Source organism: Amborella trichopoda, chromosome 6 (genome assembly GCF_054954075.1).
Source record: "Amborella trichopoda isolate Santa Cruz 75 chromosome 6, AtrichopodaSantaCruz75HAP2 v2.0, whole genome shotgun sequence".
Classification (NCBI taxonomy): Eukaryota; Viridiplantae; Streptophyta; class Magnoliopsida; order Amborellales; family Amborellaceae; genus Amborella; species Amborella trichopoda.
In genome coordinates this window covers 36,327,137-36,352,898 of record NC_142341.1, presented here as the reverse complement: position 1 = coordinate 36,352,898, position 25,762 = coordinate 36,327,137, and the positions used below count along the sequence as shown (strand labels likewise).

The window sequence follows — 25,762 nt, the reverse complement described above, 5'->3', positions numbered from 1 at the left end:
GCGCTAATTCCTAATTGGGAGTGCAAAGTAGAAGACTTTCCCACCAATTACTTGGGCCTACCCTTGGGATTGGGAAAACCTAAAAAGAGAGTGGTCTTATATCATAGACAAAGTGGACAAGCGTTTGGCTGGTTGGAAAGGGTGATATCTTCCGTGGCGAGCCGCACCACTCTGATCAAAGTTACTTTGGCAAATTCTCCGGTCTACCTTATGTCCCTCTTCCACATGCTTGCCTCGGTGGCCAAGCGTCTCGATCAGTTGATGAGGAGCTTCCTTTGGTCAGGACAGACTAAGACGATCAAATGTCACCTAATCTCCTGAGATAAGGTGTGCCTGCCCAAACTCCAAGGTGGCCTAGGGATTAGAATCCTTAGAAAGCACAACCTAGCCCTACTTGGAAAATGGTGGTGGCGTTTAGCAACTCAACCCAACTCCCTCTAGGCTCAAGTCATTCGCAGAAAATACAGGATTGTAGATGATACCTGAATTCTTGATAGAAAGGTCCCAGGTAAGACTTCAGGGGCGTAGAAATCGTTTACTGCTTCTCTATCACTGTTCAAAAAATTCATTTGCATTCATCCTACAGGAGGAACAAGAGTGCGATTCTGGTCGGACCTTTGGATAGGACACACTCCCCTGAGGGATATTTTTCTGTCTCTTTACCACTTAGCCTTTAACAAAGAGGCTACCATTGTCGATGAAATGGTCACATCTAGGGACCGAAGAGTCTGGAACCCCTCTTTCAGAAGAAACCTCAACGAAGACGAATTTAGCATGTTCCTTCCACTCTCGGCAACATTGCATTCCACCTTCTTTGCTCCCCAAGGGAGGGGCTCTCTAATTTGAGCTCTCTTCCACAAGAACCTTCTCCGTAGCTTCTTTTTACAAAGCACTCATCCAACCCGTTACTTTCCCTCTCAACCCTATCTCGATCCTATCCAAAGTATGGTCTACCATTGCCCCTCCCATAGTACAGACCTTCAACAGGATTGCCTGCTCCCAAAGGGCACTCACAGTTGATCAGCTTCAAACGAACGAGATTCAAATCCCCAAGCGTTGCGCCATGTGCTTATGTGAGGAGGAATCGAACTCTCACCTCTTCATTCGCTGCAGCCTAGCTTTCGGCTTGTGGAGCCAAGTACTACAGCTGTTTCGACTTCAATGGGTCACCCCACCCTCAGTCAAGGCTCTCATTTCTTCCTACCAAGCTCATCATTGGCCGAAGGAAAGAAGAACCATGTGGCAGCTATCTATTGCAGCCACTATTTGGGTCATCTGGCTTTTGAGGAATGCCAAGGTCTTCCAAGGCCACAAAACGATGTTTCAGTCCTCTTCCATAAGGTTACTACTCTAGTAACCTTTTGGGCCTCAAACCACAGGGCCTTCTACAGGATTGTAGCAAATACTTTTCTCAGCCAATGAGAAAATATTCTATATCTCCAACCACGGAAGGCCCAAAGACCCAACAATTGGCAACCACCTCCAGATGGTGCATTAAAACTCAACTTCAACGGCTGCTCCTTGGGGAACTCGGCCCTTGCGGGAGCAGGTGGAGTTTTTCGAGATCATCACCACAACATCCTTTTCACTTTCTCTCAACACTTAGCCCACAAAGACTCTCAATATGCTAAAGCCATGGCTTTGCTAATGGGGCTTAAAAGCTTCGACCACTCTTGGGTTTGCTGGTGGAAGGGGACACTCAAAACGTCATCTCCTGGGCAGTAGGGACCGCACAACCTCCGTGGTACCTTTCTCTATTTTTGATAGAATTACTTACACATGCAGGGATATGGACATCTCTTCGAAGCATATTTGGAGGACGTCCAACGAGCTCTCTGATCTCCTAGCGAAAGAAGGAGCTGGGGCCCAAGCTGAAGATCCCACCCGATCTGTGTCCTTTTTTGCTCTGGACCACAGAGGGCGTTACAGGGTGTAAATACTTCTCAGCACGTCTCTTGTTTGTAGGCAAGTCTAGAAGCCCCATTTTTTGTAACTACTTAGCTCATCTCTTGTAATCGGGCAAGTCTATAAGCCCCATTTTTTGTAACTTAAAAGAAGACTCTGTATGTGGGCAAGTCTATAAGCCCAACTTCTTATTCCAAAGGTCAACCTATTGTAATTGGGTACGCTAAAATAGCTCATTTTTTGTATAAGGTCTTTATTTTAACCTATGTTTTGGCTGGGAGACCCGACCTGTGGGTCTCTCGGATCCCTTTAATGTACTTTACACTCTACAGCAATACAACAGTCAACTTTTCTCAAAAAAGATATGAAAGTATAAATCATGAAAAGGTTTTTCAAGAAAAGTTGTTATTTTTGCACATAATTGTGTTGGGATGTTTCTTTGCATCGATACTTAGGTTTTTCTTATTCCATTATTTTTCTTCTTGGTTTTGATTGGATATGAAAATTGTTTTCTTGTCTATTTTGTTGGTTGTATGTTAGGAATGCCTCTTTATAAATAGTGAATCATAGAAAGAATTTATTTCCATAGTCAAGAGCTTATGTAATTTTTGTCTTAGTTTCCGTAGTGATTCTGGTGAAAAACTTAAATTTATGTTGATATTGAATCACTTATATGAACCGAGAGTAACTAAGTATATTTTCAAGATTTGTTTTTTGTCAAATAATTGCCATGGGATGTTTCTTGCGTAGTTATTCGACTTTTTTCATTGTTAATGAGTATTTAATTATTTCTTGATGGGTTTTTTTGTTTCTAATCATTTTTGAAATTTTCCTTTTTTTTTTATATTATTTACAGTTTTCAATAATTTATTTATTTTCATTTTTTTAGAATTTATAATTATTTCAACTGATCACCAGCCTGTCCAACCAGACTGGGTCTAAACAACATTGTGTTAAAAGAGTGATAGGTGGTGCACAACCAATTCTTTTCCATGTAGTTTTCTCTAATGAGAGCACACAGAAAGAAGTGGTCTCATGAGGTTGGAAGAAGTGGGGTTGGGGCTCCCTAAGCTCTTATTAGATTACATACACAATGACAAAAAGCCCTTAGACATATGAACAATTACATAAAGGCCCTAAGCGTAAATAAAGTTCTGACAATTTAAAAAAAAAAAAAAAATTCAACCTGAAGGCCCCATAACATAGACAAAGCTCTACATTGCAACTATATCAATGCAAAACATATGCAGAACAAGGAAAACAAAAACAAGAAAAAGAAGTTGAAGCTGCAGATTTGGTTCAATTGTTCATCGATACCTCAGTTCCTCGTCAAGCCCTCAGTATTGTGTTTGGTTGAAAAATCATAAGAAATAACATTCGTGTCTGAATGCAGATGGCCATCAACTGAAATTTTGCCGATCACATTTCAATCGTATTGAGAAGGGATTATTTTACTTGCGCAGAGCCAAATATAGAAAGAACCCATTTTTGTTTCTTTATATTACAAATAAAAGTAGGACAATTGTGATACCATCTTTGCTCTATGGGACAGAATGTTGGGCAGTCAAAAAAATTTATACCCATAGAATGAGTGTAGTGGAGATGAGGATGTTGAGATGGATGAGTGACAAGACAAGAAATGATAGAATTTGAAATGAATCCATTCGAGAAAATTTAGGTGTGGCACCAATAGGTGATAAGATGAGAGAGTAGACTTAGGTGGGATGGCCATGTGTGTCGTAGACTCAGTACAACACAGTTATGTGGTGCGAGTTAGTTCAATTGGAAGGCTAAAAAAGAACAAGGGGTAGGCCAAACAGGACATGGTTTGAAGTAGTGACAAAAGATATAGGGACTTATGTCCTCACTGAAGGTATGACCTTAATAGAGCAGAATGGTGGACCAGGATTCGTGTAGCTAACTCCAATTAATTGGGAAAAAGCTATGATGATGATGATACTCCAAATAACAGTAGGAGGTGATGCGACGCAATCATATGATTTTTCAATTGTTCATTTTTCCAATACTAATTATTCTTAGAAATCATGGTTATTCATGAGAACTATTTTTGTATTGCTCATCTCTGCAAAATGTGGGTTAGGTTTCTTCGTTCTCCCTCAGTATATCTTGTAACATCGTAACTTCTGCATGCCTTGTTATTCTTTTGTATTACAGCTGCTTGTCATTTTAATATTGTGTAGGAAGTTGGGTTGGGAGCCAATTTCAGGTGAGAGCCATTTGGATGCAATGTTGAGGGGGCAGATTTTAACTGCCCTGGCTGTATTTGGGCACGAGATAGCCCTATCTGAAGCAATAAATCGGTTCAATATGTTCGTCCATGATGGAAACACACCACTTCTCCCTGCTGACACAAGAAAGGTTATGCCTTAAGCTTATAATTGATTTTACTCTTGTGTTTCTCTGTAGAAATTTGTCTTTTGCTCTTTTCCTTTTTTTTTTTTTTTTGGTCTCCATAGTTGAGAGTCTTTATTGATATTTGGTTCATGTACCTTTTTGTAGGCGGCTTATGTGGCTGTCATGCAGCGTGTTAGTACTTCAAATAGGTCTGGATATGAATCACTTTTGAGAATTTATAGAGAAACTGATCTGAGTCAAGAAAAGAGTCGGATCCTGAGTAAGTCATAATGCAACCCCATAGAAATATTAAAGGCATGCCACTCTGGTAAGCAAGAAATAATTTCTTTCATTATTTTCTGGCAGGTTCTTTGGCGTCTTGTCCAGATCCTGAGATTGTTCAAGAAGCTTTAAACTTTTTGCTGACCTCTGAGGTATGGCAGTTCAGAAGCCATTTGTTTCACATTCATTGCATCACATACTCGATAGTCATTGACATTTTGCCGTATCATAATCAGGTTCGCAGTCAAGATGTAGTATATGGACTAGCAGGAATAAGCACGGAAGGGCGCGATGTTGCGTGGAAATGGCTACAGGTAATAATTACCCAATATAATTTTTAATATACAAAGATATCTATTTCGTAGGTTCCTTCATAATTGAGCATAGAAACTGTGATAGTGTAATTTTATGTCTTTCTTAGACAAAATATTATATAATTTTGTATCTTTGCATAGTGGGGACAAAAGTAATTTTATGCGTTCTGCTCTGAGTTGTCATTCTGATAAAAACGAACAAAGAACAATTTCTCATAGTTTTGCAATTAGTAGCCATGATTTTGTGACTTAAATTTATGCTTTTACGAGGTTCACATAATCTCATGGTGGTTCGTTTACATTGTAAAGTTCTTGTTGTAAGCTTTAATTCCATATTTTCCAAGTTCATCATATTAACCACGGGACATTTCTTGATATCGGTCATCTAAACACAATTAACTTGTCTTATGTAACCGATTGCATTTCTAGAAAACTTTATTGAACAAGACAATTAATTATGTTGTTTACTCACAAACATTTTCATTTTATGTGGTATGTTTGCATCCCTTTTTTGTTTACTGGTTAAAAAAGTGGTGATGGCATATAAAAATAAATTTAGCAAGGTGCATGAGTCATGCCTATGGAGCTAGGGACCTAAACTCACATAGTTTTTTCACCATCTTATGAATCATTGCGGAAATGTGAAGTTGAAATGCTTTGATCATCATCATCATTCGAGCCCTATCCCAACTATTTTGGGTCGGCTACATGAATCCTATTCTACCATTCTACTCTATCAAGGGCCGTGCTTCAAAAAGCAGACCTCCCAGCACCTTCGCAGCTGCCTAGGCGGATTTTCACAGGCGCTTGCCTGATCCAGGTTAGGCGGCCGCCCAAGGCCTGTGCCCCTCCCAGGGGCAAAAATGCGGTTCCTTAAGGGTATTTTTAGGTATTTTTTTAATACTAAAGGGGTAAAATTGAAGGTTTTAGGTTCATTCGAAACCCAAACCCCTTAGAGGCTATTTTAGAGAGAGAACACCCAAAAAAACAAATATTCTACCTTGCCACCCAAGTTCTGGGTGCCCGCCTAGGCGTTAGGCGGCCTAGACCCCCCCTGACTGCCTAGGTGGCACCTAGCGCTTTTGAAAACACTGATCAAGTGCCATACCCCCTTTGGACCGTAAGTCACTATATATTCTCTCACTACTTCCATCATGTCCTTTGGGACCTTTCCCTTGCTCTTTTAGAGCCTTACACTTGAACCAAATCACCCTTCTTAACCGGTGCTATGCTAGATCGATGCTGCCCATGACCAGACCGGCTAAATCTTTCCATTATTTTGTCATCTTGATGCAGGAAGAAAATGTGGGAAATTGAATCCTCCTTTTTCCTGAACCATAAACAAATAAAATCAACAATAATGGAGAAATAATATGGCTGTAAATTAAGCAAAGAGAAGAAAACTTTATTCTTTTATAAAATAAAATTTTATTCCAATAACATATATCTCCCAAAATATGACATCCAATCTTTTATAAACGTATAAAACCCTAATTTAACTTGAGATCCACGTAAAAATTTAAGACTCTAAACTACCCCTAAAACAATACTTAAATTTCAAAAATACTGTGTGAATAATAACGCACGGACAATAACTCATGAACAGTACCATAAATAGTACTCATGAGTAGTAAATAAACAAAATATATAAAAAGACCCTAGAATCCTTAAAAAAAACTTCAAATCCTATAATAAATTCTAAAAGTAAAATCAAAATCTACATCCCTTAAAATTGAATATAAGTATAATTTTCCCTCCATCTTTCTCCCCTGGTTAGAGAAAACTCGTCCTCGAGTTTTGAAAAGTGCTGCAATTAATCCTCGAAAGGTTTCTTCCCTGCTGCTAGAGGGCTTAGGCAGGGGGACCCCCTCTCGAATTTCCTCTTCACCCTCATTGGAGAGTTTTTTACTAGAACTATCTCTGGACTCTTTGATAGGAGTCTCCCCTCAGGCCTTAGGACCTCTCCCTCTTGCCCAACAATTTCGCACCTCCTCTATACAGATGATACCCGCATCTTCTGCAAGGCCAATCCTGACCAAGTAGACTGCGTCTAACAGTTTCTTAGGACCTTTAAACTTTTGTTTGGAATGAAAGTAAACGTAACAAAGACCAAATGCTGGGCATCCGTCTTTAGGGTGCAGAATTGAAATGCCTTGCCCTACGCTCAGGTTGTGTGTTGGATTCCCTCCCTTCCTCCTACTTAAGTTTTTTGCCCCTCTGTTTAGGTAAATCTAGAAAACACCTCTGGGACAATCTTACACAGAGAAGTTCACTTGGAAGTTCGCCTTCTGGAAGGGTCATTTCCTATCCTTTGGGGGAGGAATCACTCTAATCAAAGCCACTCTAGCAAACATCCCTATCTACTATATGTCCCTCTCCCAAATCCCCATCTCGGTTATCCTTCGCCTTGAAAACCTCATGTGATACTTCTCGTGGGTGGGCACAGAGAACACCAAATAGCATTCTACAATCGCTATTCCCAGGTTGCGTGAAATGATTTAGGTGGCAGCTATGACTTGTTGGTTTCATTCTTGAGAGAGAGAGAGAGAGAGCGAGAGAGAGAGAGAGGGAGGGAGAAAAAAGAGGAAGCGAGGTATAAGGAGTAGGGGTGTTGGGTTCATTATGTATTTCTTTTGGTTTGCACGCTTAACAATTGGAGTTGTAGAATAAATAAATAAATGAAAGTCAAGGACACGACTGGATGCTTTTACTCACAAACTAATTGATATTTGAAAAATTGAGGAAAACCAAATACTATGTACGAATAAAATAAAATTTGCTGGTATGATGGAATCGTGGTTCCAAATGATATTGGAGCCATGATCTAGGGCATGCGGATCTGGATCCCACTTGCTAGGGAACGAGATCTGGATCCCAATAATAGGAATCCAGTTCCCATAACTCTGGGCACGAGATCTAAATACACAAGGAAGCTTTTGGAATCGAGATCCGGTCACTCGGAGCATGGGATTGAGATTCTGCGGCAGAAGCAGATCCCTACATGGGTGATCCCTATAACTATGGCTCCCAAAACCTAAGCTTTTCATTCTCGTTTAGTTTTTGAAAATCGGGTGGAATGATCGCCTCAAGACACTGGTGACAAACCTAGAAAGTAATTGTGGGCCCCTATAGTAAAAGGGTTTAACCGGAACCTTGCGGTAGTAGAGGCCTCTCCCATGTAGGACGTTTCACTTTAATAAAATCTACCCTCGCTAATCTCCCAGTCTATTGTGTCCTTTTTCCCTATGCCTGCATCCACAGCTCAAGGCCTTGAAAAACTCATGTGGGACTTCCTATGGTCTGGATTAGACAACCTTAATCACATACACTTGGTTGTGTGGAGCATCATCACTCTCCCTAAAAAGAATGATAGGCCTAAGTATCCGGCGTCTCAAAAAGAGAAACCTAGCTCTACTATGTAAATGGTGGCGTCATTTTACCACAAAACCAGATCACATATGGCACATGATCATTGGGCAAAAGTATCAACTAGACCCTTCGGCACAAGTATCAACTAGACCCTTCGGCACAGCTAACCTCCATACCCTTGGGGGCTTCGCATTCTATTATGTCAATCCTTCCTCTTTGAAAGCCCAAATTTTGTTTAGGTCGAGAACCAAGTTCTGGTGCTCATTTGAATAGGTGACGCCTGCCTACATGAGTACATGATCTTATCCATCTCTATTCCAGCAAGCCGTAACCCAAAGGTCACTATTAGTCAATCCTTTGAGACTTTAGGGCACCACTGAGTTTGGAGCCACACTTTTGTCTGTTGCAGGATCATGAGCTCAACGACTTCACCTCTTTATCTGCCCTCATCCAGAACATCATCTTACCCACTGTAGGACCTGATAAGATCATTTTGTCCCCATCAGCCTGTGGGTGATTCTCAGTTTCTTCCTTGTATGCTGCCCTACGCTAACTTCCCTCACCTACTCAGTCAACCCTTATCCAAGAAAGCATGGTTGAGCTCCATCCCTCATCATCATCATTGTCATTAGAGTCTTTCTCCAACTATTTGGGATTGGCTACAGAATTCATGCAAAGTTTTACGTTGGCTGCGTACCTAACACAATCCACCTCCTTTATTGGGCTTACGACAGGTTAAAGGGAAAATTTAAGGTCCTCACCCTTCTTGGACCATCCCTTCTAAGACCCAAATTTTTCTGTTAGCTAGCTATCCTTGATGTCTTGATAGTTGACCAACTACAATGCAGGGGTATGCCCTTCCCAAACAGATGTCCGTTATGTAAATCAGCAAAAGAGACCAACGATCATCTCCTCCCTCATTGGTAGGTCTCTATTGACAGACCTATTGCAGTGCTTTGGATGGTATTGGTTGACCCTCCAGTCAATACAACTTTTCTAAGCTTTTCGCTCACCACCTATCCAAGCAGGCGGCATCTTCCTTTGGGGAGCAACTGTAGCGGTGGTCATTTGGACCTTGTGGATTGGAAGAAACTCAAGAGTATTCGAGGTTATATAACGTCAAAGCCATGGTGATACTTTTGTCACATAGTCACAAAAGTTTCAAAGGTTTGGTGTCCGCCTATTTCCTCAACTGTTGTCACAACATTTTGGAAACTAGGTTTGTATTTCCTGTCACTCCCTTCAGAGGCCTCCTGAGGCCAACCAAATCAAGCTGATCTTCATTGGCTGCTCTCTTGGCAAGCTGGATCCTGCAGGTTTCACATGACTTTTCACATATCTAAGTTCCAGTATTAATTCTTTCCTACTTGGATCACATAGGCCTTGCTGATTCGACTACAGTTGAAGCGGTTGCGCTTCTCCAGGGTATCAAAAATTATAACCATGAATGCATGGGCCTCAGGAGCCTCCACCTGCCCATGGCCTTCAAAAAGCATTTTTTAGCAAATATCCCTTCCCATGCAGGCATATTTACATCTCCTATCAATGTATCTGGCGGGAGGCCAACTCTGGAGCGGATGCGTGGGCAAAAGGGGAAGCTACTTCACATGCCATTAGTGGAACCTCACCAGCAACTTTATGAGCTTGGTTCCTAATTTTTGTCTTCCTTCTCCTTTAAGATGTCTAGCGGGCTTTCTAAAGCACTAGTTTTGTATAGCATGCTTTCTCAAGCACTATATTTTGTACATGTCTCCACAAGAGGTGGGCCTTCGCCACATTTTGTAAGCCCCTTCACAGTTAATGAAAGCACTGTCGAACATTTCAAAAAAAAAGAAGAAAAGAAAAAATAAAGGAAAAAGTATATATAGGTGTCACCTTATAATGTAGAAGCAAGGTGCACCTTAAAAATTATCCTAAAAAGGTTCTTTTGAGATTAAAAACCTCTATAGTTGATAAATCTTGACCTTGAGATGTATGGATATGGAAAAAAAAGTTATTTCAAATCTTATAAATAGTGTATCTTGTAATACAAAATCTTAGTCTATTTTCAAAAAATTTGAGTGTTTATAGATCAACTGGAACTACACCATTTTTTGTGCTTTAAATTTCAATAATAGGGGTGAAAATAGCTTTTTAGGCCACCAAAAGGATGTTTTTCACCAAAACGACATCTTTTAGCAAGATCCAGAGGTGCACCTTACTTTGATTGTTTGAGGTTGACACCTTATGCAAACCAAATCCAAAAACAAAAAAAAAAGAGGCAAGAAGTGAAAGTCTCATTTAGATCCGATCTCCTCAGCTACAAATTGTCTGATATTGTCATGCAAAATCCAATCGTGTCTTGCTAATATCTTCAATTCAATGTAGGACAACTGGGATTTCATATCAAAGACTTGGGGTTCTGGATTCTTGGTAACCCGTTTTATCAGCGCTGTTGTGTCTCAGGTATGTCCCGAAGCTTTCTTCAATGTATTGATTCGTGCATATTGATTGGATGATGATGCATTGTATTCCATTGCAAAATATTCATGCACATCCCTTTTTCTAATGTTATTATATATATCTACTTGTGATTTTAGTTTTCAAGCAATGAAAGAGCAGAGGAGGTAGAAGCCTTCTTTTCAAGCCGTATCAAACCTTCAATTGAAAGGACCGTGAAGCAAAGTGTTGAGCACATTCGGATCAATGCGCAGTGGGTTAAGAGTATAAAGAATGAGCCATCCCTTGAAGCGGTTGTGAAGGAATTAACTTATAGGAAGTACTAGATAACATTTAAGATTGTTTCATAATATGAGTGTTTACTTTTGTTGCAAGGTCAAAGAACCATCCCTATAATCAATATTATATTCATGTTAAAAATAAGTATGATCCTTAATCTGAGGAGGTTCTGACGAGCATTTAGCAAAGATCATGATGAGCTCATGATTCACATTATGATGCCTTTCATTTTTCTTACAAATAAGCTCTCTTATGAGTCGTAAACATTGATTTCACGTTTACAGTCTGCTACCTTTTGTAAACTGTTGACATTTCTTCAACTTAGTAACCTTCTTGTTAGATCTCAGTGACAACAGAATGCAAAAAACTAGACTTTGCACTAACAGCGGGAGTGGATATTTTGTTATAAAACGGTTGTGAGATTTTACATTGATTGTACTGTGCTTGAAGTATTAAGAAGAACCTTTGTTCTTTGAAAAATATTATATTCTCCCAGAGGGGAGCAGAAAATGTCTGCTCCTTCAACGAAACTGTAGCTAAGAGCATTTTTTGGACCCCATGTTTTGGGATGTGACCTAATCAACTTAGCGACCAGTTTTGCCTTGAAAATCTGAAAGTTCTGGAATTACCAGAAAAATATTGCTTTCAGCATCCACGGCTGTCATTGGTTCTTTCAGGCACTGGGGATGAATCTTGTTGCCTTACTTGGAGCATCTCAACCTAATAGGGACAAGGTTCTCTTTAAGATTCCCGGCACGTGCTCCGCTACAGCTGTTGAGACTCTTTTAGATTGCGAGCAGCTAATTTGAAACCTATCCTGGTTGGCTGGTCATGGAGACCGGGCCACTTCCTGGGGCGGCCTCCTGCCCATGTTTCAAGCTAGGTCCATTGGAGGGGCAGCAGCTTGGACATGGGCTGCCCACTAGGGGCTCTCCCATTGCTAGTTAGGGAAGGTGACGACCACCTTGATGGGCTTGCCTCATTGAACAAAGGCAAGTTCAAAGCTAGGGTTTGATGCGATGTCCTTCGTTACCTGTGTCCTCTTGGTTGACTATGGTTGGGTCTTGCTTTTGGTGAACCCTTTAGTGGGCTAAACCGAGGAATGGGCTTTGAGGCTGCTAGCTGGTTGAGTAAGGCACCATGATGGCCCCAACAGGTTTTTCAAAATTTGGATCAGTGGGGTAGATCATGCACCCCACAAATCCATGTCAGATTGTTGGATCACTAATTTGGATTAGTCCAAATCAGTAATTTAAAAATATAAAATAAAAAAAGAGGTTTATGGGGATATAAGAAAATAGTAGATGAACTTAAGAAAATGAAATGAAAAATATAGGTAAACGCGGTATTTTTTTTTTGGTTGGGGTTGGATTTACAGTCTGCCTATCTTGATCGCGATTCATGCAGGGGGTGTTCTCTCACATCAAGAATAGCATTTATACTTTTTTTTTAAGAATGGATAATAATCCCTTAAACAATGCTCAATCTTGGGCTTTCCATTTTCAAATTTGACGGTTCTTGATCCTCTCCTGCATCAGTTGAGATTTTGGTGATTCTAAGTTTGTCCAATTTAAGTAGACTTACTTTTTTTAAGGAGAAAGTTTATATAAGGTTGCAACCTTAAAATGTAAAATTAAAGACACCTCAACATGGAGAATATGAAAAGAAAAAAAGATTTTGAGTCTTAAACATAGTACATCTCGTAATAAATTATTTAGCCATCTATTTTCATATGTTTATAGATCTGTTTGATTTTAATCGTTTTTGGAGCTTAAAATTGTATAACTACAGGTAAAAAATAGATTTTCATATAATCCTTAGAATTTTTTAAACCAAAATTGCATCAGAAATTTTGGAGGTGTGTTTAAGGTTGCAACCTTATGGAAACCACACCCTTTTTTTAATTCAAATTAGATTCATGAATGTTCGCTAGGGTTGGTTGGCTAGACTCTTGCTTGGTCCAAAGCTTTGTGCCTGAATCACTTCCAAATCCTTGTTGATCGGAGTAGATCCCTTAATAGAATGAAAATTTACATCATGATTATCATTTTGATCTATTTTAATCAGTTTGAGTTGAAATCCTTCATATCAAAGTTCATTGTGGTTTAGCACCTTACAAATTCTTGATTGCTTGATATTAGAGAGTAAAAAGGGGTTCTTACCAAAATTATGTCGGGTCACCCCACACACACTCTGGGCTATGATCATAAGTTGTTTAAGAAAACTAAAGATCTACTGATGAACTGTATTGAATATGAAAGGATTTTTGTTTAATTGGATTCTAAATTGTAAAAAAATAGAGAAGCAGAAAAAAACAAGACTATCTGGAGTGGAGAACCGTAGAATAGATTGAAAGCCATGTTTCAGAGAAGATATCCATTGGCAGGGAGGGGTATTAATGAAGACAAGGCATCGACAAATTGATAGTAATCGACATATGAAATGGTTGGTCAGTGACTATGAAGACAAGGAATCGACAGATTGATAGTAATCGATATATGAAATGGTTGGTCAGTGACTAGATCAGAGGTTTCAAAGTCCTCCAGGTTCAGGTCGACAAAGATTCATAAAAGGGCAGCTGAGACATTTTTTATTCTCTCTTCCTAATGCGATACCCCTTTCAGCTGCAGGAGTGGCGTATTTATAGTTTGAGTGATTACCCTAATTTTTTTTAAATACGAAATGCTTTATTTATGGGTAAAAATTACAAAGGTCAATAAACCCGCTTTTTTTTTTTCTTTTTTTTAAATTGCTCCTTAAGATTTTTTCAAAATTGCTCCTAGAGGTTTTTTCAAAAGTTCTCCTTGGTTTGAGGATAGAATCCTCCGTCCAAATTTTTTGTTAGTAGGGCAGTGCCCTACTATGAAAGAAACTAAAACAAATGAAAATTCAATTTTAGGAAATTTTGGACTTAGGGGTAATTTTGAAAAAAAAAAAAAAAAACAGATTGACCAACCTTTGTAATTTCTACTGTACATTTGATATGTTTGGAAAAATTTTAAAGTCGTAAATCACTCCTAGAGTCATGAAAAACAAAGTGGACACACTACGACCATGCACCACGCGCAGTCGTGGGTTAGCAGCTTACCACCAAACATCATCCAAAAGGGGACATCATCTTGCAGATGAGTTTGGCTGCTTGCCATGTTTCAGCCACATGCGGCGATACATTGGCTACAAACTAGCCAAATGCGGCTTCTTGTTGGCTGCACTGTTCAGACAGTTCGGACAATCTGAAACACCAGATTCTAGGTAAGTGCTTTCCGAAAATTTGTCCTCATCTTCAGAAAGACGTTATGGTGTGCTACTCTGTTTGATTTTTCCTGTTTATTTCTCAGTAACATAGAGGCATAAATAATACTTATTGAAACTGTAGTTCTATGGTTTCTAGGTAAATTTCTGTTGGTTCACGAGGTGAGATTCGTGCATGCTCTTGGAGTGAGACATATGTTCACTCGTGAAATTGGATGAAATGTATTATGACTTCACCATGCTCTTTGTATTTAGGAAGGAGCACGGTTCGGCACTGCCATGCACAGCTAATGCCGAATAACATATGTGACTTCTTCCATGATGAGTTGAACATTGCTACTTTACAATCAATGACAGAAATTTCCACAATACTTTACCTAGATGTACTTCTGTCAGTTTTTTATTTTATTTTATTTTATTTTATTTTTATTTTTTATTTAACAACGTTACTTTTATTGGTCAAAAGAGTGAGTACAAAGATTCAAAAAGGAAAGACATCAGAAATTAAAACTGAAGGTAATTCAACTACCCTTTTAGCGAGGTCATCAACCATTGAATTTGCTTCCCCATACACATTTTGGATATAGACTTGCGTGCTTGACTAAAGATCCAGAATTTGCAACAGTTTCCTTCTCAATCGCTAAGGAGGTCTTGCAATAGAATTGCACCAATTAGTCACATTTAAATAGCCCCTTTTGAAAATGAAAGCACCTGTGAGTCCTTTTTGTACCATTAGCTGCACATCTCGTTCTAAAGCCTCGATTTCTCAATAACACACCACTTGGTCCTGCATAATAGAAAATAGTGGCTTCTGAAGAGTCCTTACGAATTCCTTCTAATGCCTATCGGGTCTGGGTTATCCAAAGAATTACCATCAAAATTCAGTTTCAAACATCCTCTTAAAAGTGGCATCCACCTTCCTCTAGGTCGCACTTTCACCGTATGTCGTTTAATCAAATTTGAGAGGTTAACCTCCATGTCAATTCCTGAAGTTCCAAAACCCTCCTTAGTAATAGAAAACCATCTCCACATTGTATTTAAAACTCATCTCTCCACCATATCCACCTTGACCTTCAAAAGTTAGTCCATTTCTTTTCAACCAAATCTCTCATAACACTGCTGCACTGCCAATTTCCAGAATCACACATCCTACCTTTGGCAAGCCATCCATACTTAAGTGATCCATTATCTTCATATGACTATTAGGCAGCGTTAAAGTCATCCCCATCTTATGGAACAACCACTTTCAAATTTAAATAGTAAAGAAGCAATGGAGAAACAAATGTTCTCCAAACTCGTCACTCTCTTTGCGCATAATACAAACATTGGTTACTGTTCTGCTTCTTTTCATTAAGTTATCTACAGTTAAAGTTTTTCTTTGAAAGAGAATCCACAGAAACAATTTAAATGGAACTCTCTAACACCATAGATTTTTCAAAGAACTTCGACTCCATCTCTCACTGTCATGAAATAACAGATTATAGGCTGATTTCACAGTGAACATCCCATCACTTTCAACTTCCCAGAGAAATTCATACTCTCTACTTGGAATTGGTTGCACTTCTTGTAATGCTTCATGCAATTCTAAAAATTGCCCAATGATCAAATCTGAGACCCTATTGTGACGGCAAGTCACATTCCACTCTTTCCTCATCCAATCAAACCTTGGCTCATAGTCATTCTCTGCTGAACAACATCATAAACCAGTGGGTAAGAGTCTTTTAATAAAGGGTCTCCAAGCCACTTGCTATGCCAAAAAGAAATTTTGCTGTCACTTCCAACAATCCATCTACAATGTCGCATCATGAATTCTCTTCCCCCCAAAAGTCCTTTCCAAATTTGTGATTGTTGTCCCGCCCATCCTCCATCGCCAATTTGAATAATAGATTAATTCACCCCATATTTCTCACTTAATATATCCTTCCAAAGCATCCCATCTTGGTTCATTACTCTTCACCACCATTTGGCAAGAAGGGTTTGATTTGTGAGTTTAATATTCTTAATCCCCAACTCTCCCTCTTTTTTTTGGCATACATACTCTCTCCCAACTTACTAAATGATATTTTTTCCAAAATTCCCTGACCCTCATAAAAAATTCGTCATAAGCTGCTCAATGTGCTTTGCAATAGAATTTGGCATATTAAGAAGAGACATTTGATAAACCGACATAATTGAAAGCGAAGCTTTGATCAGTGTGGCTCTCTACCTCCAATAGAGATATTTTTAGACTTCTATAAATCAAGCTTAGTACTTACCATTTTCAAAACTGGATACCACACTGACTTTAGGAAATCTCGTATCGAAAATAGGAAGGCCTAGATATTTAATTGGGAATTGCTCCACCTTACATCCCAAATGCGAAGTTAAACCATTCACAAGTTCTTCTTCACACACGACATCCACCATTGAGGTTTTATCAAAATTTACCATGAAGACTAAAGCCATTTCACAACATAAGAGCAATATTCTAATGTTGTTGACTTGTTCCAAAACATTAACGTATTATTAACATATTGCAAGTGAGAGACAATCCTTCCAGAAGGACAAACCTTAAACCCATTAAATCTAACTTGTGCCACTACATTCTCATTCATCAAGCTAAGAGCTTCAACAACAATGGTAAAAGGAAAAGGCGCTAGAGAATCACCTTGTCTTAGTCCCCTTGTGGCTTGAAAGAAACCTTTTCGTCCATTCACTAATACGGAAAAGTGAGCTGACGATAGACAACCTCTAATCCACATACACGATTTCTCCCCAAATCCTATATATTTGAGGATCTCAAAAGAACATCCCAATCAACTCGATCATATGCTTTCTCCATATCTAGCTTCAGAAGAATTCTTGGTACACTGTCGTGTTTAAATGTATACATTCCTACAATCAACACTCTTCTATCAATTGAGTAGAGAGTTTACGAGTCAGAGAATTTGACGAAATATCTTACATAATCCATACCTTCCATGGTTCATGTTTTATGAGCCATGAGAAAGGGCTTGTTCTCTTGGCTCTTATAAAAGGGTACAGATTTTAACATTGAGATTCAACTTGATTAAAAGGAAGCCTAGTCTCCATGTAATTTAACACTTTGGCTGATGCCTCCTAAATTTCCATATTGGAGACTCGATTTAAGGAAATATTTGCATCCAATTGATTTTCACTTTTGGTTGAGACTATTCGAAATTCGAGGGTTGATATTAGTTAGAATCAAAAGAAACACAATTGAAATGGCTGAAAATGGAAGCTTGATGGCCGTAATCAAGAAGCTTAGTAACCATAATTATGTCAATTGGTGATCCTGCGTGTAGTCATATTTGTAGGGGTAAGATCATTGGGAGAAGTTGAATGGCAGTGACACGGTCGCACTAGCAATATAATTTTTGAATAGATAGGCCTTACAGAAGTAGAAGATCCAAGCAACTAAGGCATTGTACATGTTAAAGGCCTTGATCTAAAAAGACTCAATGGGCCCCATCAGGGACGTAAAGACATCAAAGGAGGCATATGATGTGTTCTCACAAAATAACATAGCTCGATTACAGCTGTTGGAGAATGAACTCGTTCATTGACATAAGGTTCACTTTTTGTTTCTCAATATTTTATGTGGAGAATAGATGCAACGATATCTCCAAACATGATGAGGAGTCATAGAACATTGATAGTCATATGTAGATGTTTATCATCCCAGGCTAAGCTCAAAGTTTAATGGTTTATTGACCGCGATTCAAGGTTGACCCACATAACCCTTGTAGGTCGAGTTAGAGAACCTCTTAGTAAATCAAGAGGCTCTAGCAAGACACATGGTGGGGCACTTTGTGAAGAGAGTGAGGAGGTGTTTGTGGCGAGCTATGAGCCATGGGGGAGCAAAAACAAAAATCATTCCCCAAAGGCGACTTATGCAAGGAGGAGAGTAGTGGTGAATCGTAGGATAAATAAAAGAAAAATACTTGTTATCACTGTAGAAAGTTGGGCCACTTTGTGAAACATTGTGCATTCCAAGGAAGACAGAGAACATGAATGATGTGACTGGGACGTGAAGATGTCTGAGAAGGTGAAGAAAAGGTGACCCAATAATGCATGGCCAACAAATAGATGAAGTATATGTTCTGTCTACAGTATATGTCGATAAAACCCATCAGAACCTGAAGCTAGATTTTGTTGAATATTAATTTGTTGTTTAGTGACTATTCTCATTCCTTCTCTCTAGAAGATTCATGAGTGGCAGTTTAACTAAACCGATGGGGTGCTTGGTGAAAAGAGGTGTACAATGTGAAGGGGTGCTTGGTGAAAAGAGTTGTACAATGTGATGCGATGCTTAGTGAAAAGAGGTGTACAATGTGAAGGGGTGCTTGGTGAAAAGAGTTGTACAATGTGATGCGATGCTTAGTGAAAAGAGGTGTACAATGTGAAGGGGTGCTTGGTGAAAAGAGGTGTACAATATGATGGGGTGCTTGGTGAAAAGAGGTGTACAATGTGATGGGCCATGTGACCCTTCGTAGACCATATGTATAGGCAGTTAATTGAGTCTATAAATAGTAAGACATTATTGTGATGTAATGTGTGTGTTGAGATAGAAAGGGTGAGTTAGGCGCAAGTGAAAGATTGTGGTTGCTCTATTGTACTACAACCTAGTGTTCTATTCTAAAGCAATAGTGAAAGTGTCGATTGATTCAATCCAAGCTTCCTATATATATTTTGAGTCGAAACTCTTTTATTTAATATTTTAAATTCTTTTTTGTTGCAACAAAGTTCTATCAAACTGGTATCAGAGCAAGGTTCGAAAAGAATGGCATCCTCAAGTTTGATGTTCCAACCACAAGTTCCTCGTCTTACAAAAGAAAATTATGAAAATTGGTGCATTCAGATGAAAGCACTACTCGGATCACATGATGCGAGGGAAATTATTGTAAAAGGATATAATGAACCCAGAACCCCAAAAGAGGACGCAGAAATGACAAACAATTAGAAGGCTGCCCTAAAAGATCAAGGAGACTAGACAAGAGTGCTCTGTTTTTAATCTATCAGGGCATTGACGAAAGCACCTTTGAAAAGGTTGCTTCCGCCATCTCTTCAAAACAAGCATGGGAGATCTTACAAAATGTTTTCAAAGGAGAAGAAAAACTGAAGAAAGTTTGTTTGCAGATATTAAGAGCCGAGTTCGAGATGATTCACATGAAAGAAACATAATTAATTTCAAATTACTTCTCAAGAGTATTGGCAATAGCAAACCAACTCAAGAGAAATGGTGAGGTGCTAGATGAGGGGCGTATCATGGAGAAAATATTAAGATCTCTTACCCATAAATTTGAGCACATAGTTGTAGCAATAGAAAAAGTAAAAACTTGTCAACTATGACTACCGATCAACTCGTGGTTTCCTTGCAAGCCCATGAACAAAGAATGATGAAGAAAACAAACACCCCTTTGGAACAAGTGCTCAAAACTAATCCCTATCTAAAAGATGAAAGAGGACGATTTAGAGGTAGAGGTCAAAGAGGACGTGGGACATTTAATAGAAGTGGACGATACTATGACAATTCCAATTTCAATGCCGGAAAAGGAAACTTTACTCAACCATTCAATCGTCAAAGATATGATAGATCTTCGATTTAATGCTTTAATTGCAAAAAATTCGGCCATTACAATTCTGAATGCATATTTAAGAACTCCCAAGAAAATGAAGAACAAGTGAACTTTGTTGAAAAATCCAAAGTGGATCAAGAACCAATCCTCTTGTTGGCATATAAAGAAGAAGAGAGTGAAAGTAGCAACTCATGGTTTCTTGACAGTGGCGCAAGCAACCACATATGCGGAAGAAAAGAAATGTTCGTGGAGTTGGATGAATCAGTGAAAGGTAATATAACATCTGGTGATTTCTCAAAAGTTCTGGTCAAAGGGAAAGGTAAAATTTTAATTCGATTCAAGAATGGAAAGCATGGATTTATTTCCAATGTCTATTATGTGCCAAGCATCAAAAATAATATTCTTAGTCTAGGGCAACTCTTAGAAAAAGGGTATGATATTCGTTTAAAGGATTTAACCCTTACCATAAAAGACAAAAAAGGAAAACTTGATTGCCAGAGTTGGCATGTCAAAAAACAGGACATTTTCTTTAGATATCAAAACTGAATTTTTGCAATGCTTAAATGTATCTTTAAAAGAAAAGCCATGGTTATGGCACTTGAGGTTTGGACACCTCAATTTTAATGGCTTGAAGTTGTTGTATAATCGAAATATGGTGAAAGGGCTACCACTAATTGATCATCCAGAATAATTTTGTGAAGAATGTATGCTCGGGAAGCATCACCGTGAAATCTTCCCAAGTGGTGTTTCATATAGAGCATCAAAACCCCTTGAACTTATCCATATGGATATATGTGCGCCACTTAGCACAATTTCTTACGGGCAACATAAGTATTTCATTACCTTCATTGATGACTTTAGTCAGAAGACCTGGGTTTATTTCTTGAAAGAAAAATTTCTTATGGGCAACATAAGTATTGCATTACCTTCATTGATGACTTCAGTCGGAAGACCTGGGTTTATTTCTTGAAAGAAAAATCATAAGTCCTTGGAATCTTCAAAAATTTCAAGGCGTTTGTGGAAAAACTAAGTGGCTATTTTATTAAAGCTTTAAGATCAAATAGGGGTCGTGAATATTTTTCAAAGGCATTTGATGAGTTTTGCAAGTATCACGGTATTTTTCATCAATTTACTGCACCATATTCACCCCAACAAAATGGAGTGGCTGAAAGAAAAAACCGGACAATTATGGCACGAAGCATGTTGAAATACAAAAATATGCCTAAAGAATTTTGGGCTAAGGCGGTCTCTTGTGCTATCTATATTCTGAACAGGTGTCCCACCAAAAGTGTGCGATTTAGGACACCCCAAGAAGCTTGGAGTGGACATAAGCCTAATGTGGCACATTTAAGGGTATTTGGGTGCATTGCATAATCTCATGTCCCAAATCAAATGAGAACCACATTAGAGGACAAAAGTCAAAAATGTATTTTTATTGGCTATGATGAAAAATTAAAAGCTTACAAGCTTTATGATACTGAAAATAAGAAATTGATAATTAGTAGAGATGTGGAATTTAATGAAGAAGCCTCATGGGAATGGAACAAAAAGGAAAAGGAAAGTCATATAAGAATTGAAATGAATGGAAATGATAATGTCCAAGAGAGATCACAAGAAGAAAATACTCCACCCTCAACTCCTCAACAAGAGTTAAGTTTATCTATTTCTTCCATGGATGAAAGATCAAATGAAAGGTCACCAAGGAAACAGAGTTTGAGTTAAATTTATGCTCAAACAAAAAATACTAACAATGATCACAGTTTATTTGGTTTCTTTGTCGACTTCGAACCTGTAAGTTTCGACTATGCAGTTCGTGACAAAAGGTGGAAAAAAGTAATGGATGCGGAGCTTCAAGCTATTGAGAAAAATGACACATGGAAGCTTACAACACTTCTGAATCAGCATAAAGCAATTGGTGTGAAATGGGTTTATAAAGCAAAGAAGAATGAGAAAGGTGAAGTAGAAAGATACAAAGCAAGACTGGTTGCCAAAAGATACAAGGAAAGAGCCGGGATTGACTACAAAAGAGGTTTTTGCTCCTGTTGTTAGATTGGATACTATTAGATTAATTATTGGTCTAGCTGCTCAAAGAAAATGGAAATTTTTTCAAAAGGATGTCAAATCTGCATATTTAAATGGTCATCTTGAAGAAGAAGTTTATATTGAACAACCACAGGGTTATATTATAAAGAAGCATGAAAATAAAGTTTATAAATTGAAAAGGCCACTTTATGGTTTGAAACAAGCTCCAAGAGCCTGGAATTCAAGAATCAACAAATATTTTCAAGAAAATGGTTTTTATAAGTGCCCTTGACCATGCTCTATATTTGAAGATGAATGAGAATGGTGGTCTATTGATAGTTTGCTTATATGTTGATGATTTAATTTTCACCGAAAATAACCTTAGCATGTCTGATTACTGAATTTGCGATGACAGATATTGGGCTCATGAATTACTTTCTTGGAATTCAAGTTAAACAATGTGACAAATTAAGGGGGGATGTGACAAATTAAGGGGGGATGTTGAATATTAATTTGTCTTTTAGTGCCTATGCTTGTTCCTTCTCTCTAGAAGATTCATAAGTGGCGGTTTAACTAAACCGATGGGGTGCTTGGTGAAAAGAGGTGTACAATGTGAAGGGGTGCTTGGTGAAAAGAGGTGTACAATGTGAAGGGGTGCTTGGTGAAAAGAGGTGTACAATGTGAAGGGGTGCTTGGTGAAAAGAGGTGTACAATGTGAAGGGGTGCTTGGTGAAAAGAGGTGTACAATGTGAAGGGGTGCTTGGTGAAAAGAGGTGTACAATGTGATGGGCCATGTGACCCTTCGTAGACCATATGTATAGGCGCTTAATTGAGTCTATAAATAGTAAGATATTATTGTGATGTAATGTGCGTGTTGAGATAGAAAGGGTGAATTGAAAGGGTGAATTAAACGTAAGTGAAAGAATGTGGTTGCTCTATTATACTATAGCCTTGGTTTCTATTCTAAAGCAATAGTGAAAGTGTCGATTGATTCAATCCAAGCTTTCTATATATTTTTCGAGTCGAAATCTTTTATTTTATATTTTGAATTCTTTTTTGTTGCAACAAATTTGTATCAGATTTGTGGTGTACCCGCCTTGCTCATTTCGCATATGACAAAGCTAAATGTAATGTCTAGGTGACAACTTCGAGGGGGATTCATAGTTGTCGGACTAGAGTCAGATCGTGTGCAAGATGCAAATAAGGAAAGCGCAACAACTATTCCCTCTAACAAAGTCCTTCTCGAAGGTTCCAATGGAGATGGTCCATTCTGATATATGCGGATATCTGGAGTGCCAGTATATCAGAGGTAACCACTACTTCCTCGTCTTTGTAGATAATTACCATGCTACATGTGAGTGTATCTTTTCAAGTAGAAGTCCCAAGAGTTCAAGAGATCCAAGGAGTTTTGTAAACAGATGGAAGGAAGGATCGGTCACAAGATCGGATGCTTATCAACTGACAAAGTTGGTAGGTATATGGCGAAGGAATTTAATGTATACTTGAAGGCACATGGAATAAAGCAACAATTAACATGTGCGCACACACTCCAGCAAAATGGAGCTGTGAAAAGGAAGAATATATATCCTATGGAGACGATGCAAAGTACGATGCACATGAGAGACGTGTCTCCAATAGTGGGCAGAGTGCATTTGCACTGTAGCCTGTGTAATCAATACTCTACCCAAGCTACGGGCCGGTTTCATGTCCGTATATGAGAAGCTTATGGGAAGGACCAACTGCGTATTATTGCAACGTATTCGACTAAGTGCGTGTTGTGATGGTCTCAAAGCCACAGCAAAACAAGTTGTTAAAAAATGCCATGCAAGAAATGTTCAATGGCTACAATGAACAAAAGAATGGGTGGTGATGTACTAAAAATGTGCCTTTGCCAAATCTCCTTGTCTTGTCGGAAAGATGAGGGCAAGGTTAAAGACAATTGCTCTTCAACATGAAACAACTTATGGTGTTGTTGATTGTGTTACTAATGAAGTTGTAGGAAATAGGCTCCTTGATGGCATTACGAACAAGTTGAGGTGTAAGAGTTGTCACCCATATCGTTAGATGGTGGAAGTTCCACGAGTAGGCCAATTAATATGTGGAAGACAAGCATATGACAAGCTCGAGATGTAACAAGTGAGTTGTGAGTTACTCCTACACCAGAGGAATTGTGACTATTGCAACTAGATAATCTTGAAAATGTTGAAGTCATAAAGAACACATCCACTTAGGTCTATTTAGATTCACAAACCAAATACAAGGAATGCATATGCAGCATATGCACAACAGGTGTCACTTGTGCATTGTAGTGTCTCTATCAATTTTGAGATTGTCGAACTAGCCTTGTTTGATGAGGTGAAGGATGTAGATGAATGGCAAACTACAATGTAAGAGGAGATTGATGCTCTCATGAAGAGCAAGACATGGGAGTTAGTCCCACAACCAGAAAATTCAGAAATACTCTTTTAATGAAAGTTAAACAAAAAGAATATTATTTAAACGATCATAAAAACATTCTAATACCAAAATAAAATATATTAGGAGTGGAGGTATCAATGGGTCAAAAATAGAGATAATAAGGGCACTCCACTCGCCCTAGAAACCATGATTCACTACTTCTCTCTTATCCAACCCAACAAAGTCCCATGACCCGTAGTCTATTTGTAGGGACTCATGATTGACTTGTCAAAGTTGGATAATAAACAATGAGACTACAATCGTGAAATGTTGATTTCAGTTCCCCCATTATGAGCAAGTAAAACACTTGTCATCATATTGCAAAAGGGGCTCTCTATGCACAGGTACTGGTGTCCCTCTTTAGGGCAGCTTCCCAGTAATATGACTGTCATGTGTACATATTGTGCGAAAATTTGTTGAGGTTTTGATTTTTTCTCTTACAGGCTTACAACTACACACAAGAGACCCCACAGTTCTCTTAGCTTACAAACATTGATCCCTGAGCATGTCTCTGACCTTAACAAGGGATGGCCTATTGCAAAACCTTCTCGGTAGTGCCACATGCCTAGGGGTAAGGGTTTTGGGCATGACCAGGGCCATAAACCGCCCAACCCTTAGTCAGTCAATACACACTCTTCTACTGAAGTGCATATTCCACTGTAAGCTTTTAAAAGCCACAAAACCCAACATCTCCCATTTGACCGTTGAAGGCCATACAATTACTTCCTCTCAATTTCTCTCAAACCCATTTTATGTACATGTCTTAAAAAAATATTTGCCACCAATCCTTTTGTTAAAGGATCTGATAACATAGCCTATGTTGGGAGATGTACAATCAGAATATCTCCTACTCGGATCTCGTTGCGAACGTGGTAGTAACGTAACTGTATACGCCTCGATTTCTTGTGAAACCTCGGCTCTTTTGATAAGAAAATAGCTACCTGGTTGTCGTTGAAGATTCTAACATACATGCACTTCATTAGATCAAAACTGAGTCGATTCAAGAACTTCTTCGACTAAACTGCTTCTTTAGCTTTGAAACAACATGCCACATACTCGAACTCCATAATCGAAAGTGCAACAATATCTTGTTTCTTTGAGCACCACGAAACAGCTCTACCTGCAAGTGTGAAGATATATCCAGATGTGGACTTACTCTCATCTGGATCGCCCCGTAGTCCGGGTATGAATACCCTTGTATTTGTATCTTCGAGCTTCCTCCATAAGTAAATACGTAATTAACGGTTCCCTTCAAATATTGCAACACTCTTTTGATAGCCTTCTAGTGCTCCATGCCTGGATTCCTCTTGAACCAGCTAATCAAACTCATGGCCAAAAATAAATCTGGTCTTGTCCCTGACATAACATACATTAGTGATCCAACTGCACTTCTGTATGGAATTCTCCGTATGGCTTCCATTTCTTCTGAAGTAATGAGACACCTGGCTAGGCTAAGCTTGGTCTTCTTATCAATGTGAGTTAATATAGACTTGTAATTTTCCAGTTCAA

General features: G+C 38.7%; 1 protein-coding gene across 1 annotated transcript in view; it reads left to right on the top strand.

Annotated features, from left to right (window-relative positions):
• Positions 1-11,131, top strand: part of APM1 (aminopeptidase M1) — a 68,587-nt gene extending 57,456 nt beyond the window's left edge. Inside the window, exons 14-19 of the mRNA XM_088870264.1 lie at positions 4,107-4,284; positions 4,426-4,540; positions 4,627-4,694; positions 4,779-4,856; positions 10,593-10,670; positions 10,805-11,131. Coding sequence (XP_088726390.1) covers positions 4,107-4,284; positions 4,426-4,540; positions 4,627-4,694; positions 4,779-4,856; positions 10,593-10,670; positions 10,805-10,990 — 703 coding nt within the window. The 3' untranslated portion in view covers positions 10,991-11,131. The remainder of the gene's footprint in view (positions 1-4,106; positions 4,285-4,425; positions 4,541-4,626; positions 4,695-4,778; positions 4,857-10,592; positions 10,671-10,804) is intronic.
• Positions 11,132-25,762: the final 14,631 nt, after the last annotated feature.